The sequence below is a fragment of the Eptatretus burgeri genome, chromosome 8 (genome assembly GCF_056783735.1).
Source record: "Eptatretus burgeri isolate ZD-2024b chromosome 8, Ebu_testis_v1, whole genome shotgun sequence".
Classification (NCBI taxonomy): domain Eukaryota; kingdom Metazoa; phylum Chordata; class Myxini; order Myxiniformes; family Myxinidae; genus Eptatretus; species Eptatretus burgeri.
In genome coordinates this window covers 67,242,865-67,259,634 of record NC_140968.1, presented here as the reverse complement: position 1 = coordinate 67,259,634, position 16,770 = coordinate 67,242,865, and the positions used below count along the sequence as shown (strand labels likewise).

Sequence of the window (16,770 nt, the reverse complement as noted above, 5' to 3'; positions counted from 1 at the left end):
CATCATATGTTCTCTTCTTTTTATAACTTTTTGCTGTACTTATGTTAAAATTACTATCGCTGTAAACTTTTAAATGAAGAGCTCACTCTAATCACTAATGCTTGATTTACTTGAGTTATTTTACTTTTTGCAGAACGTAAAATCCACTTCATTTTTGCAATCCACTTCATAATTTATTTTTAGCATTCATAATCTACCTCATAAAATATATACAGTAAAACTCTCACAATCCACATCATCAAATATATAATGCTTATATTTATTATGTATACAAGTAGGATGCTCCTGAGTATTTGCTTGCAGTCTGTAAACATGCTCCACTAATACATATATATATATATATATATATATATATATATATATATATATATATATATATATATATATATATATATATATATATACATACATACATACATACACACACGCACACAAATACACCATTTCCTTTTGTCTTCTCACCTACATTTCGAGCACCCATCAACAATGAGTCGTCTCAATCCACACGCCATATGGATTCAAACCTTTTGTACAATGTTCATGTGATGAATGTTTGTTGTGAAAAGCTACATACATGGCTGCCTCAAACACCGAAGGAAATTTTTATTGAAGGTTCAGATGAAGCGACATCACTTGTGCACCAGTATCGAATGCTCCGTCATGTGTTTGAAGCTGTTGCTTCTTCCTAGCTCAATGTTTCTTTGCTCCGTCGTGTGCATGAAGAGCGTTGAGCAGCGTTAGTTCAGGCAAGCCATGACCTGAAGATGGCACCCGGCCTGCATTTTCAGTCTTTGATTCCTCATGGAGCTTCGAAACGCAACGAAACATGTCCTTTTAAGGCTGTTGCTTTCACTCCTGCACGTCGAGTGCTGTTTACGGTGTCACAGTTGATATTGCCACTGCATTTTTTTCATTTCTTTTTCCCTCTCTGTGCTGAATATGCTTCATGAACATCTTGGACCCTTTTGTTACATGCTATTAAGAGGGAGAGAGGCGAATCATATCTCGGTGTTCCAATGGCCGATGATTATCGAAAATACTTTAAGACTCACAATAATAAGAAAAGTAAACATATTGTAGACCAGTCTACAATATTACAATTGTAATCCAAATTCATGCTGCAATTCTGATTTGATTCTATTGGACATACAATTCAGCTTCCAAGCTGAAAGCTGCAAACTTACCTGGATAATGTATTTTTCAACTAAATTCTATCACTCATATTTCTGAGACACCACAACACCGATAACTTTTAAAATTTCACAGGATCATTGCATCATCAGGTCATGTGCCTATCCTTTAACAAATCTGACAAGTCGAAAGGCTTGGCGGCCTTCGTTGATTTATAATGTTCTCAATAATAGATTTGAGAAATCTTCTTCTCCGGAACCAGGATAAGAAAAAGCCATTCATAATTAACTGGTTTATGTTTAACTTCAAATACATCATCGATGCATCAGGCTCCTCCAAATTTGTGGATCTAAAATGGCTGGCACGGGTCAATCACAATCGATTGTTTTCCAATATTGGAAAGCTGATGGATTTTGATGGATAAAACTGGTTTATAATGCTATAGGTTATATGGAGATTATGATTTGAGCACTTGTGACCTCTCTCATGAATCCTTCCTCAGCAAGCAAGATGGCATCCGTAGCAACCAACACATGTATGTCAAAAAGAGAAACAGCTTTTTGTAGGTTTTCAGTTTTGCCGATTGAATAAGTGCTAAATCTGAACGCGTCTCGTGGTTCCTTCTTTCAACATCATCAGTGTAAGAATAGACATCAGTGTAGGAATAGTAAGATACTTGTAGGACGTGTTTATAGTACTCCTGGTATGAGGGAAGAGCCAGAAACAAGGGTTCATGAAGAGTTCAGAAAGGCCTGTGGAAAGGGTAGGGTGTTGATTGTGAGGGATTTAAATTTGCCAGGGATAGATTGGGTCCAGGAATGGCAAAAGAACAGAGCCGAGGAGGATTTTCTAAATCTATTCCAGGATTGCTTGTTAAGTCCGTTTGTAGAAAAGCCCACGACAGCAGGGTGTGGGGTATGCTGTGTTCGATCTCTTTTTAAACAATGATCCCAACATGGTTGAGTTGGGTTTGGAGAACATCTGGTGACAAGTGACCACAACATAATGTGTGCGACTATATTGTTGAGATGTGGAGTTCGGGATAGTAGAGTAAGGCCGTTATATTTCGGGAAGAGAAACTGTGAAGGTATGAGTAGTTAGGTAGTCTGGATTAGGAAAAGCTAATATGTGGACAGTCTGCATCAGAGAAATGGGCAACCTTCAAGGAGCAATTGTGAAGGGTGTAACTGAACTAGACTCCAACTCACACCAGTCGAGACGTAAACAGAGGCAGTTGGAGAAAATCACTCGGAAAGCTCAATGCGAATATGAAATGGACCGCTTGGAAGGCCAAAATTATTTCACAAAACAGCAAGACATTCTTTAAATATATATGCAAGGTGTAAGCAAAAGGTTAAGACAAATGTGTGCCCCTTAATGGATAGAAGCGGACAATTGGTGGATGACGATGGTGAGATGGCAGGCTTATTAAAGAATAAAATTGCTTCTATATTTACGTGAAAGCAGTCAGGGGAACTTCCAGTAGCTGAAAGTGCAAGGGCTTCTTGAGGAGACTCAGGTCGGAGGAGAGGAAGTGAAGAAATAGCTCGGCAAACAATGGGATGACAGGGCACCGGGTGCCAGATGATGAGCATCCTAAAGTATTAATGGAGGTGGGAGAGCCTGATAAGCGTGATGTTAATCTGTAGCAGCATCATCTGCCTTTGGTTTCATAATACATGAATATGCTTTGGCTTTGGTTTAATGGGGTTTCCCAGCAGGGGTTTGCGGAGTTTGACCATGGCGGTTTGCTAAAGGATTGACTCGGAATCCGAACGTCTCGGACGTCTTTTCTTCCACGCTAAAATCGATGTCTTTAACAGCTCGTTGAAGTCGGGACAGCTACCAGAATTTTGGAGAGTAGCAAATGTAACACCGTTATTTAAGAAAGGGTCCATAGAAGAATTAGGGAATGAGAAACCTGTGAGTTTTGCTTCAGGTGTAGGAAAGGTTGTACAATCATTTATTATGCAATGGATAGGGAACCATTTGAGTAATTTCAAACGAATTTATGGCAGGCAACATAGACTTACGAAGGGGTGATCATATTTGATAAATTTGTTGGAGTCCTATGAGGTAGTTTATTATCCATCCATCCATTGGGACCATACTCTCTACAAAGCATCGGTGCTGCCAAAGCAGTCTCCTGGGCTATGGGACACAAACCTGGACGGGTCACCACTCTTTCACAGGATACTCAAATGGCTCAATCATCCCAGCAAGCCGGTACTCATTTTGCTGACCTCAGAAGGATGACAGCCTGAGTCAACCCCACCTGGTATTAATTCAACAGCCGAGCAGGATTTGAACTCAGGACCTTAGGATCCCAAGCCCACCACCCGAACCATTAAGCCAACACCAGGCATATTATCTTGATCTGAACCTGTTTTTTTTGTTCCAAATCACTATTCCAATGCAGAAACGCATGTTTTTCATCAACGAGAGTGTGTTTTTGCTTGTTCTAAGCAAAACAACACATGACTGGGTCTATTAGAGAAGTGCAGTGAATGTAGTGTCTCTAAACTTTCCAAAAACTTTTGATAAGGTACCACTGTTGGCAAATGATAAGGTGAGGGCTTGTGGAGTGGCTAGTACAGTTGCCAACTGGATTAAAAACTGGCTTAGTGTTTAGAAGCTAAGTGTGACTGTAAACAGGAGGATATGTGACTGGGAAGTTGTAAGTGATGGGGCACCCCAGGGATCAGTTCTAGGACTTATTATTCATAATTTTCATCAATGCCTTTGAACAGTGAAGTTAAGAGAAGGCTTTCCAAATTTGCAGATAATATGCAGGTAAGGTTGTCAGCAGAGAGAAGAAGGGGTTGTGGGTGGGAGGAGCGGGGTGGGGGGTTCAGTTTCTGGAAACTCTGGATACTTTAATGGACTGGGCATAAGATTCGTGGATACAGTTCAACACAAGGAAATGTAAGGTGTTGGAGTTTGGAAGAATAATAAAAATAGGGATTATATAATGCAAGGGGCAGTCTTGGAGCATGTGACAGAGGAGAAAATGGGGGTGATAATAGACACAGGGGGTAAGCTCACAGCACAGTGCCAGACAGCCATTGGGAAAGCTAACAGGATTTTTGATTGTATTCATTTGGGGACAAATTATATATCAAAAGAGGTAGTGTTAACAATGTATAGAAATTTATGGAAGCCTCATTGAGAATATTGTGGACAGTTGTGGTCACCACATCTGAGGAAAGACATTGCTGCTATAAAGAGTGTTCAGCGTAGAGTGATGAAAGTGATTCCACAAAGGACAATGGGGTGGAGTTTAAGAGTATAGAAGAGGACAGATGGAAGGGTAGTAAGGTACAGGTCTTTCACTCAGAGTGGTGAATGCATGGAATCCGTTGGGTCGGTATCTCAAAGAATTGGGGATGAGGGAGTACTAAGACATTGGTATGATTGCGCAGGATTGATGGGCCTAATGGCTTCCTCCTGTGTTGAAGTTCCTTGTATAACTATAGGTGTTATGGCACAGAAGCCTTGACAGTTGATCTGTGGTCTACAACATTAAGTCTATTGTACTAACTGCGTGGTATTTTAGAATACTGTTGGACCCCGCTATTCGTGGGGGATACGTTCCTGAAAAATGCCCGCAAATGTCGAATCTGTGAATGTCGGGGCATTATTTCGATGGACAAAGGGGGGGATAGGTTCCCAGCTGTTTATGATTCATAAGGGAAAATCATAAATCCCACAAATACACCTGCGAAAAATCACGAAAACACGAAACAAAACCACAAATATGTGAAACACAGGGCCACAAATGTCGAAGCATGTCACATTTGATAAACTGCGAATACGCGAGGTCCGCGAATTGCGAATCTGTGAATAGCAGGTTCCGACAGTATTGGTTATTGTATCTGAATCATCCAATACATCTGACATCCACTTAAATTTTTATAAATAAGAAATAATTTTGAAAATGTGGTGAGTGAGTGTGTAGCTTACTTTTCTGCAGTAGTTGGTAGGACGATGTATTCCTGAAGTGTATTCCAAAAAATGTATGTATACCATGGCTTTTTGCCTTTTTCCATTTGCCACATATTCTGTTTGCAATGAACTATCATAAGCAATGACTGGATTTCACCAAACCATACATTTATATGTTGTTTAGCATCACTGCAATCAGCCACAGCTGGAATTCAGAGTGGATTATTTAATGTATAGGTCAATGGCAACAGTTTAATGCATCACCATGGGAAAAAGTCATCAATTCTAAGAAAATATGTGTACAAGGTCTGCATATGTACCATTCACTGGAAAGAGCTTTGTTCATAAAATCAACAAAGTTTGAAAAAAAATAAAAACTCGAAATGAAATAATGTGGAAAAATAAGCACTTTTGAGCATATTCGTCTTCAGCACATTTTTCAAACGAGGCCTTAACTCCACATCATATATGGATGTGGAATATTTTGTTTTAATCTCACTCAAGGGTGATGCCGAGCTTGAGTAATTACCTCCATGGACAAAATACCTGTTACGGAGGTACAGAGTTTCTTAAGTATTGTGTGAAAGAACAAACGGAAGTGTCTCAATCATGATTCATTCTTACACACTGGAATGAACAGATGCAAAGCACTGAAAATAAAGTGGGCAGTGGTATTGTAGGTGAATGCAACGGGGGGGATGAACAAACAGGAGGAAGATAGAGAAGAAGTAAGGAAATGTAGAAACCTGTAAATACATGGGTAGAGGAAAGGGGAACAGCAGGGAAGTACTGCTTAATGAGGATAGAAAAGATAACAGGTAGGTATGGAGGATGATCTGAGGTAGTGTTTCACTGGCAACTTGAAGCCCTGGAGGGTACTCTGGAAAACATTGAAACAAATTGGGAAATTAGGAGGAACAATAGAGTAGAGGCATGAAGTGAAGCCTGGAGTTTTATTAGGAGGGGGTTGCACAAAATGCGTGTGACCTATGGAGATTAAAGAGCAGTGGGAGAAACATCAAAAAAGACACGGTTAAAAAACAGAAAGGCCACTAATCTGTCTGCCATGAGAGATTTGTCCGCATTTAAGATATGTTCTAAGTAAAGTGTAATCACAGTTTCCCATCCCTTTCAAGTCAGCAGAGTCAAGGGTTGTGCTGCCGGTCTGTCAACGAGATGTAGAATTATACACTATAACTTGGAGTTATTACCATGCACACTCAAAGCGAAAAGCAAGGCGAAGCAATTGGTTCACTTATTTCTGTCTGCCTGACTGTCTGTCTGACTGTCTGTCTACAAACGTCAGTTTATGATCGAGGAACAACTTCAATTCAATTCAATTGAATGTTATATTTTGATCACGAATTGGAACATGAATCGCAAAATGAACCTGCAGTTTAGCAGTACTTTGGCTCCGAATTTGTCCTGATTGTACATGCACAGAGAGGAGTGAGATAATTATTTTACTTTGTCCACCTGTCTGGCAGTCATACAAAATTGAAAATCATTCCAAACAGGGAATTTTCTGTTTTTTTTTTTAAGAACATCATGAAGGAAACAAACAACAGGCACGAATAACTAATGTAACGTGTTAAATTAGGTGGTGTGAAAGACGCTGCATCAACAGCAGTAAACTTCTGACAAAAACTTTTTTTGAATTGATGTATGCACTTGAATACCGCAGAACATAAATCGTCTTCTTGCCACTTTCAAAACCCTTCCGTTTTGTAGTACTTGGACAAAATATCATGGCATTTTACGTCATCACGACCAATCAAATTTGTGACTCGAAGACCTCGTCCATGTCCTTGTTTCTCAAGACAGTGCAGGGTAAGATGTTCCATGAACTCTCTCGTTTGTGAATGGGAATAGATGTCTGTATGCTCACAACAGGCTGGGCTCAAGGACCAAGGTGCATCCTCGGTGCAGTCCTCCCTCCTGCGTGAGGAGTTGTTTTGTCATCTGTCAGAGGGCAGGTTCAGTTCTGATGAAGTAGTCTTCTGGCTAGGATTGCACTGAGTGGTTTGCCTTTGCCTATCTGGTGATAGTCATGGTAGGACTTTGGAATTTTGCCTGAGTGCAAATCTATTCGCATACTCATCGTGAAAGACACCTTGGTATCTTTAACGTCCACGAACAGTTAAAGTTGGCAGACCGGTTCCAAACTTAACATCCCGTATGATATATGGTGAACTCATTGGTGCAACACCAGGGTGACAGTTCATCGTCAGGTTGGGAATTGAACCCAGACTAGACAGCTGAAAGGTCAGAATGCCATCTCTGAGCTGTCTTTCCAGCCCTTTTTTTAATTTTATCCTCTTCTTTTCATGAATTATATTATTAATTCAACAGTTCTCACAGCACCTTTTCCAACAATCCATAATGTTTTGCTACTCCACCAAAGTTCGACCTCATATAACCATTGGTGTCAGTCACACAAAGAAACTTGGACAGAGGTTAAAGCCATTTTATACATTCATGTCTATACCATATGCTTGTCTTATTTATCGAACTTAATCAATACTATGAACTTTTTGTATTGTTTACCTAACATCTGCATCCAATTTTCATAAACATTCATGTGGCAGTTTCATTATTACTGTCTGCATAACTACGCTATTGGTGAAAAATGTTACTGGGGTTTTGTTATTAGTCACATGACTATATGTGAGACATTTAGTCACATGACTACATGTGAGACAGTCAGCTTTAAGCACCGGGTTGTCCTTAAGAGATGCTGTGCAACTTTCAAGCTTATCCCCCAAGCCGGATGGCACTCTACCAGCTTGCAGTTTTTGTCAGATTCACCTGTTCATTCATTTCATGTGCAGCCTGTGGCTGCTGGTGCAACTTTTTCTGGGGGCACAGCCATGCCGCTGATGCGGTACCCCTGGTACCAGCACACTGGTACTCATTTTGCCAACCTCGGAAAGATAACAGGCTGAGTCAACCCCACCCGGTGTTCATTCAATGGTAAAAAACGAGGAGTCAAACTCAGGACCCTAGGATCTTAAGCCAGCCACCCTAACCGCGAAGCCAACACCAAGCTTATAGATTCGTCTGTGCGAAGTTTTCAAAACCAGGATGAAACAGCTTGGGGACATGCTCACTGCCAACTTAACTACGTAAGGTTAACATATTGTGATGTTTCATAGGTAACTTACACTAAGGCCACGATAACACTCAGGGGGGTAGTAGGAGTAATTTCATAAAACTTTCCTTTGTTTTTCAGTTTTTCTAACAATGCAATTGCTATATTGTTTCAAATCAACAATGCTGGGCATTAGTAGACATAACATTATTAAGTGATGATAATAAAAAAATTTCATAACAATAACATTTACAAAGCTTCACTCTGATTGCGTTACCAGACCCCATTATTTTCTGCTCCATTTACAAAGCAAATAGTGTTATTGTGCTGGAGCCCAGGCAGCTGCAGAAGATTGATATTCACATGTATGTTGTGACTACAATACCCATAAAGTGAAATAATCACTGTTGTGTCTTTTTTTTTTTTTTTTTTTTTTTTTTTTCTCTCTCTCTCTCTCTCTCTCTCTCTCTCTCTCTCTCTCTCTCTCTCTCTCTCTCTCTCTCTCTCTCTCTCTCTCTCTCTCTCTCTCTCTCTCTCTCTCTCTCTCTCTCTCTCTCTCTCTCTCTCTCTCTCTCTCTCTCCTGCTTCTTGCATTCTGGTTGGAATTTCTCCAGTTCATCTACACACCTATGAGCTGGAGTTCATGGTGCGCTACTGCCGTCTCTCCGTCCTGCTTGACCTTGAGTTCCTGCTGGCACAACAGGCCTTGCGTGAGGCCTTCTCTGACAGCGAGCTCGCGGCTGCGCGCCTGAAGCACCAGAGCATGTTGGACTTCATGCAGGCAAGTTGCCTGACTTGTCATGGAGTAATATGTTGTGTATGGTCGAGTAGGGAGGAGTGCACCAATGATGAGGTATTACCTGAAATGCTCGAGTAAGGTTCACTCTGGTGTCACATTCCGAGACACGACAAGGAACAGTCTTCCATTATCGTGGATAAGTGATCTCTCCAAAAAATTATACCTCGAACGGAGCAGTGTTCAAACCAGCATGTTGCAGCTTCTGTTTTGCATGGGTGTTTCTCTCCGAGAGAACATTTATTATGAGAAAATTAAAGGTCTCCGTAAGAAATAGCTTTTTATCAAAAAGAAAAAAACACGACAAGGTCAAACATGATGAACAAATAACTAAATGCATGTACTTTAGACCGAAGATAAAAATGTATGGTAAAGCTTGCCCGAACAATACCACATGCACCTTGACATCAAGGCCAGAGCTCTGGAGCAAAATTAACTACAACGTGAGAGCGTATACCCACTGATCACCTGGATCTGCATCCGGACCTGAACCAAAATCGACTACGCAACTCATCCACCAAGTTTTGTCATAACCCGTCCGCAACTTTTTGAAATATCATGATATACATATATATATATATATATATATATATATATATATATATATATATATATATATATATATATATATATATATATATATATATATATATATACTGTATATCGTTTCTGGCCCCATCTCTCAATTGTGAAATCACTTGATATATTTGAAATGTTCCCGTGTCAAGATCCGTAACTGGATCTTCCCCAAAATTGAATCAATTCTTTCTTTTGTCACACACCCAACATGTCCACAAAGTTTTGTCCGAATCCGTGCACAACTTTTTGAGATATTATGCTATCTATCATTTTTGGGCCCCATCTCTCAATGGTGAAGAATCACTTTAAAATTTTTAGTGTCTGGATGCGGGTCTTCACCAAAAATATAAACAATTCGTCCTTGTCACACCCAACCTTCCCACCAAATTTCATCCGAATCCGTGCACAACTTTTTTGAGATATCCTGCACAAAGTCAGACAAACAGACAGGGTGAAGACATAACCTCCATTCACTTTCGGTGGAGGTAATTATCTTGCAAGCTCTGCTTTAGGAATCACCACAAAGACAGCCACAAGCTTTAAAATCTTTAAAAATAAATAAATAAAATTGCTCGGCCTCCATTTATTGTTTGACTCTACATTGCAGGAGGGATCATTTTGAGAAAATTGTCGATTGATGTCAAATTGGATTTACCAATCAGAAGCGAAGAGAACCAGAAGTGAGAAATCCTCAACCATCCGTAATAGACCAAGTAATGCAATGGTGGTAAAGGTGAGGTGTGTAGAAATAAGTGTCATGGTAAAGTATGTTGTTAAATACCATGGTGTCACGTAAGATGATGCAATCACTATAATTTGCTGCACAAACAATGCGCAGTTCAGAATGAAGTACCATCAATCATATCCAATTAAAACTGCAATCTGATTCTGTGCCAGACGAGGGTGCACTCTATTCTTCACGTGAAACATGTTAAGCTGGCTGTCTCATCTTTATTAGCTTATGGGAATTAAAGACTCGAGGTCGATTTTTGCAAAACGCAGGCCTTTGGGAATGTTGACTATCTACCAAATTCCATGTTTGACTTCGGCATCTGATACACTACCTTACCTCATGCAGACTGTTCCAGGTCAAAACACACCTTTAGCATTTGCATGTTGCTCCAGCAATATTTACTATCTAACTGGAGATGATACCACGAATATGATCAGCCATTGCATCTCGGCATGTAGTTTTGTATGCATCAGTAAATGTTGTGCGGCATGTTGCTTCAGCAAGCAGAAGAGCTGTGGCGTGAGAGAAGATGGATCATGACCGTGTTGCAGCATGGACGCTTTAAACAGGCTGGTGCTGGACTTCCACTCCGAATGCTTCTTGCAGCCCCCTGTGCTTCACTACAGCCCGATCCAATGCTGTCCAGCTCTTCACATACAGACTTCCTGGCATCCTCATTGCTTTCTCCCGATCTCCTTCGCCGGAACACTTTCAACGGTGGAATCTCAATTTACACAATCATGTATTAATGCGCTTTGATACAAACAATTCCCACTTCTACTTTGCTCGTTAATTTTCATGTTGTCTTTCTTTCCAACCTTTTTTGTTCTTTACCTCTGCCACCGAAGGTGAAGGAGGTTATGTTTTCACCCCTCTCTGTCTGTTTGTTTGTCTGTTTGTTTGTCTGTCTGTCTGTGTGCAGGATATCTCAAAAAGTTGTGAACGGATTTGGATGAAACTGGGTGGACACGTTGGGTGTGTGACCACGACAAATTGATTTGATTTTGGTGAAGATCCAAATCCGGATCTGGATATGAGAATGATCTAATTTGAAGATTTAAATTGATTCTTCACCATTGAGAGATTGGGCCAAAAAAACCCGATATATATTTCAAAAATGTATTGGGCCTGATATGTTCTCATGGATCAGGCATTATGTGGTGGAGGTATGCGCTCTACCAAGTGCCCTTCTAGTTACCTTCGCATTCTGCGAAAGGTTATGTATTGGTCGCTGTGTATTTATTTATTTATTAATTTGTGAATATGTGTGTGTGTGTGTGTGTGTGTGTGTGTGTGTGTGTTTGTTTGTTATTCGCATAACTCAGAAAGTATTAAACCAAATCGCTTGAAATTTGGTGGGATGATGGGTTATTATCCAAGGAACATTTGATTAGATTTTGGGAGTGATCGGGTCAATGGTCATGGTCAAGGTCACGGAAAGGTCAAATTCGTATTTTTACCATAGCGCGGTCAATTTTGATCTAATTGGCATGCAACCGATGCCAAAATGTTCAGAATTCATTGCCCAATCTTGTGATGGGTGACATGACACGATTACGCCATTACCCTTGTTAGCGGTTGAGGGTCAAAGGTCAGTGGGGTCACGACCTTTCAAAATATGCGGTTTTTGTCATAACACGGTCAAATCAAAACCGATTTGCATGAAACCAACACCAAAATGTTCACTGTTCTGTTCCCCCCACTCTCATGCCAAGAACAAAAAAGTAGCGGAGGCGAAGGTATGTGCTCTACCGAGTGCCCATTCTAGTTTTAAAATGTATTGGACCTGATACGTTGTCGTGGATCAGGCATTATGTGGTGGAGGTATGCGCTCTACCGAGTGCCCTTCTCGTTTAAAAATGTATTGGACCTGATACGTTGTCGTGGATCAGGCATTACGTGGCGGAGGTATGCGCTCTACCGAGTGCCCTTCTAGTTTTCTCATTCTATCACTTTTGTTTTGTGTCATACATTCTGAAATTTTCTTGTTATATGTTTTTTCTTTTTTTCTTCCTTTTTCAGAAGCACATGCAATTTTCTCATGCAAATAGATTCCACTCGAAGGCGCATGGTTTTTCTGGCAATAGCAATGTTTGCGGCTCTTTAATGACTCATTTCATTTCCTCGAAAATTTTCAACTCATGAAATCACATTTAGTGCTGAAATGCCATTGCTTTCGGCCATGCACTTAAATTGGTTTTTATTCCAGTTATAAATCTTTCTTTTTTTACTCGTTCTCAAAATAATTACCTGTTGGTGTCTCATCATACCGCACTCCTGCCCTCAGATCTGCAAGGAACATCTGATGAAGAGGGTCTATCAGAAGTCTTCTTACCAGCAGACAGTGATTACGAATCCAGCTGCGCTCAAAGCCCAAGAGAACTGGACCTCATTTGCATACAAACAGCTGGAAGCGCAAGCAGTAGTGGCCGAGACAAGATCACGGATGGCCTGCAGGACCCCTCGGTTCCTGATGTGCTTTGTGTCGCTTCTCATGATGCTTCTTTTAGCCAATCGCCGCATCACTGTCGCACTGCGTGGTCAGGAGAATGCTCATCGAGCCCTGGAGAGAATGTTCGTCCTTTGGAGCAACTCCTTTCAGAACTGCGGCTAGCTGAGCTTGAGAGATCATACCACAAGAGTTTGAGACTTACTTCCGAAACTGAGCCAATTACACGGGACCAGGCAAGGCCTGCTCGTCACCATGCAGGCAAAGAATCTGTAGAAAGCAACGGGAGTGAGGGAAGAAGGGGAGCCACTGTTGACAAAAAAAATCCCAGAAAAGACTCAGATTTGCACGAGGCTGTGCATCATGACCCGACTAGCTCAGATGAATGCTCAGACACGTGGTACATTAGTGTGCAAGTTGCAGGGTGTGGACAAGAGAGTGATGGGACCACTGTGCAGGTAAATCACTATTTTCAATGCAATCATCTCATTTAGATATTATCTTTATTCCTTACTTAAAACTTTGCTTTTTTTTCAGTGTGCCGACACAATTATATTATTGGGCTCTCTTAATTGCAAGTAGTTATTTTACAACTTTCATGCTCTAATATAATATTTTATCACAGGATAGTTGAATAATTGGGATACCACTTTGAGCACTTGTCTCATATGTTGTATCTCCAGACTACAATCCCAGACGGTGTTAATTGTTATTCTCTTTTTGTCCTAATCTCACGGAAATACGTATTAGCATCGTCATGCTTCCGAGTCAAAAGAAAACATCCTCAAGCATAATAATATGAATTCATTAATTTAATATTAATCATTGTCTCCATGTTTTTTTTTTTCATCAATTCTTGCCGGATCAGTTGGAGGTGAGCAGTGTAATCACCTGTCAGGAGCTGGTAGCTGAAGTCCTTGCAAAAATCAAACCAGCTTACTCCTACGATAGCCATTTCCCTGTTGCACTGGGCATAGTTGCTGTCTTGGATTCAGAAGAACGCTGGCTTCCTGATGATGCTCAACCTGCCGCTCTACTTGGCCCATGGAAACGAGCATCTCTGAAGTTACAGCCACGTGTGATTGGCTCACATCGGCCCTGTTTGGAGGAAGCGGCCACCAAGGTGTGAGTTCTCTTGCCTTCCCTATTTCTCCCCTATGGCTCTTCATTCTATTCCCCATTCCACAGCAATTGGATTTTTTTCCCAATCTCATCCAAATCTAACCCTCGCTTTGGAAAGCCCCAGTGGATTTCCGGAGAAGAATGGGACAGGGGGTCGGACCCGGGCTGGCTAGGGAATAGGGAAAGGAGGCAGGCAAGCGGAAACCAAGTAACAGGTGTTCAGCATGAACAGCAGATCCCACGCTGCCGCTCGGCTCCATTCCCATGAGCAGTGGCAATGCCGAGCCAGACCATTCCAAACTAAGCTACCCCCACTGGACTCGACGCTAAGCCTTATGTTCCACCCTTTTCCTAATGAGCAGCCACTTCCTCCACCATGAACTTTCAGTATACTTGCAGCTTCTTTATTCAGACACAAGGAGACTGATCACAAAATTTACCACCAACATCGCAGACCAAACAATTTGTCACCTTCCATCAACCGCTGCTCTTGGGCCCCTGCTCCCAGTGCTATGCAAGGAAGGCCTCAGTTGTTGATGGGTTTATATATCTATATATTTTTAAACACATCCAAACACTCCCTTCAGTAGGTAGTACTCTTGTTGGTAATTTGTCTTCACCATGAACAACTGCTTTGTAATTGTTTGTTTGTAATTTCTTCCCTTTCTTTACCCTAAATTGATATGAAATATCGATGTCAAATATATGCTCTATTATCTTGTGTGAACCGTCATATGTAATCCAAAGACAACACCTTTCTCCAGCAGGTTTTACTTACTGTCTTTATATTCGCCCACCTTTACCTTTGCAAAGCTCCCACAACCGGTGAGTATTTACCTGATTTATCTAGTTAGAGGAGTTTTATTCAGGTCCGTCAACACAAAAGGATTTCTTCACAAAAACAGACGGAGTTTTTTTTTTTTTCATCCGAAAATTGCTGAGTAACATTTGATTGTTGAGTAGCATTTGATTGCTGAGTAACATTTGATTGCTGAGTAACATTTGATTGCTGAGTAGCATTTGATTGCTGAGTAGCATTTGATTGCTGAGTAACATTTGATTGCTGAGTAGCATTTGATTGCTGAGTAGCATTTGATTGATGAGTAGCATTTGATTGCTGAGTAACATTTGATTGCTGAGTAACATTTGATTGCTGAGTAACATTTGATTTCTGAGTAGCATTTGATTGCTGAGTAACATTTGATTGCTGAGTAGCATTTGATTGCTGAGTAGCATTTGATTGCTGAGTAGCATTTGATTGCTGAGTAGCATTTGATTGCTGAGTAACATTTGATTGCTGAGTAACATTTGATTGCTGAGTAGCATTTGATTGCTGAGTAGCATTTGATTGCTGAGTAACATTTGATTGCTGAGTAACATTTGATTGCTGAGTAACATTTGATTGCTGAGTAACATTTGATTGCTGAGTAACATTTGATTGCTGAGTAACATTTGATTGCTGAGTAACAGGCATTGTGACATCAGCAGACAATTGATTATAATTTATTGATATGACCTATTTACTTTGTTTGCCAACGTTTGTCACTGTTATAATGATAACCCAGGCCTTTCTAACAGCATGGATGTGTTTATATATTCCTGCACTCGATTCAAGCATCTTGGAACAACATTGTGTGCATGCATCTCAATAGCCCACAACCAACTCCAGTTGAATCTGTACATATAATATAATTATGGTCACAACAGTGGTTTGAAAAGGACCAAAAGGTTGCATCAAAACGTTGAATGTATCATTCATGCTTTATCCCCGTCGAGGCCGTGGCTAACGGTTGTGGGCAGACCGAACAGGCTGGCTCCGTGAAAGAGCCAACGACGTTGGTCGAAGTTAGCCCTGCTTTGAAGCATCATTATATTTATGCTGTGAAAAACACTGTTGTTTTGTAGACTTGTGCAGTTTTATTGTACATATGGAATTTCATAGTTTTTGAGGTTTACCTGAATGAATTGATTGAAATGGCGTCCAATGTGAAATTCATGCAATGCTGCACTAAAGGCGGACATGCACAGAACGTGCAGTTTAAGCTGCTCGACCTGGCCAGCGTTTGATATAATTACATTGGCAGTGTATTTATTGGTTAACATGTTTCTCATTGACACATTCTCTGTAATCCTGTCAAAATTTCAGGAATGTTCGGAACTAAAACAACCACCCAGCACTATATGTAGCTTTGATTTGTCCCCATTTGGGTACCTTAAATAGAGAATCCATAAGAGATCTCATCAAGTGCATTGACATTGGTAAAAGTGACTCCATGTACAGCAGGATGGCAGATTGTAAATGCTTCTTCCCTTTGGCTGTGTGTCCACTACACTGGTGCTGAATGACCAATCATGTCTCAACATGCTAGCCCACAATAGGCAAACGTTTTTTTCAGGTTCAGCAATTTGTGATCCTTCCTCTTACTGAAGATCCTACTGTTATCAGGTTTGAGAAGATGCTTTGTCTTTATTTCCTGCAATGTAATGGCTTGAAGTGTTAATCTAAATGGAATACTTTTGTTTGTGATATTACACGTTTTGCGTTTGTTTGTTTTCTTTCGGATGCACAAGTAAAAACTACCAACAAGTGTGTTCCATGTGTTTTAGATCATCAAGGTCTCTTGGTTCCTTTGTCCGATCGGGTAACTGTATCTCTTTGACTCTTTTTCCGATTAATGAGCACGGACTGAAGAGTACAAGATGAGGAATGGGAACTTCTAGAAATTATTTCCATCACCGAAAGGTGCAAACAAGATATTATGTTTTCACCCACGTCTGTCTGCCGTTTCTTTGTTTGTGAACAAAATATCTCAAAAGGTTGTGGATGGATTCGGACGAAACTTGGTGGATAAGTTGGTTAGGTGACAACAAGCTGATTAAATTTAAGTTTAGGTCCGAATCCAGATCTAGTCCATCGGTGGGAT

General features: G+C 40.6%; 1 protein-coding gene across 6 annotated transcripts in view; it reads left to right on the top strand.

Annotated features, from left to right (window-relative positions):
- The window catches only part of LOC147021948 (ankyrin repeat and fibronectin type-III domain-containing protein 1-like), a 443,484-nt gene extending 427,048 nt beyond the window's left edge, over positions 1 to 16,436 (top strand). For 4 of the 6 annotated variants that reach the window (XM_085892412.1, XM_085892411.1, XM_085892415.1 and 1 more), the window contains 5 exons: positions 8,782 to 8,948; positions 10,776 to 10,992; positions 12,563 to 13,182; positions 13,593 to 13,849; positions 14,614 to 16,436. In XM_085892412.1, coding sequence (XP_085748538.1) covers positions 8,782 to 8,948; positions 10,776 to 10,992; positions 12,563 to 13,182; positions 13,593 to 13,849; positions 14,614 to 14,791 — 1,439 coding nt within the window. In that variant the 3' untranslated portion in view covers positions 14,792 to 16,436. Of the gene's footprint in view, positions 1 to 8,781; positions 8,949 to 10,775; positions 10,993 to 12,562; positions 13,183 to 13,592 lie in introns of all 6 variants that reach the window. The other 2 variants (XM_085892413.1, XM_085892414.1) reach the window with 2 other exon arrangements.
- The last annotated feature ends 334 nt before the right edge of the window (positions 16,437 to 16,770 follow it).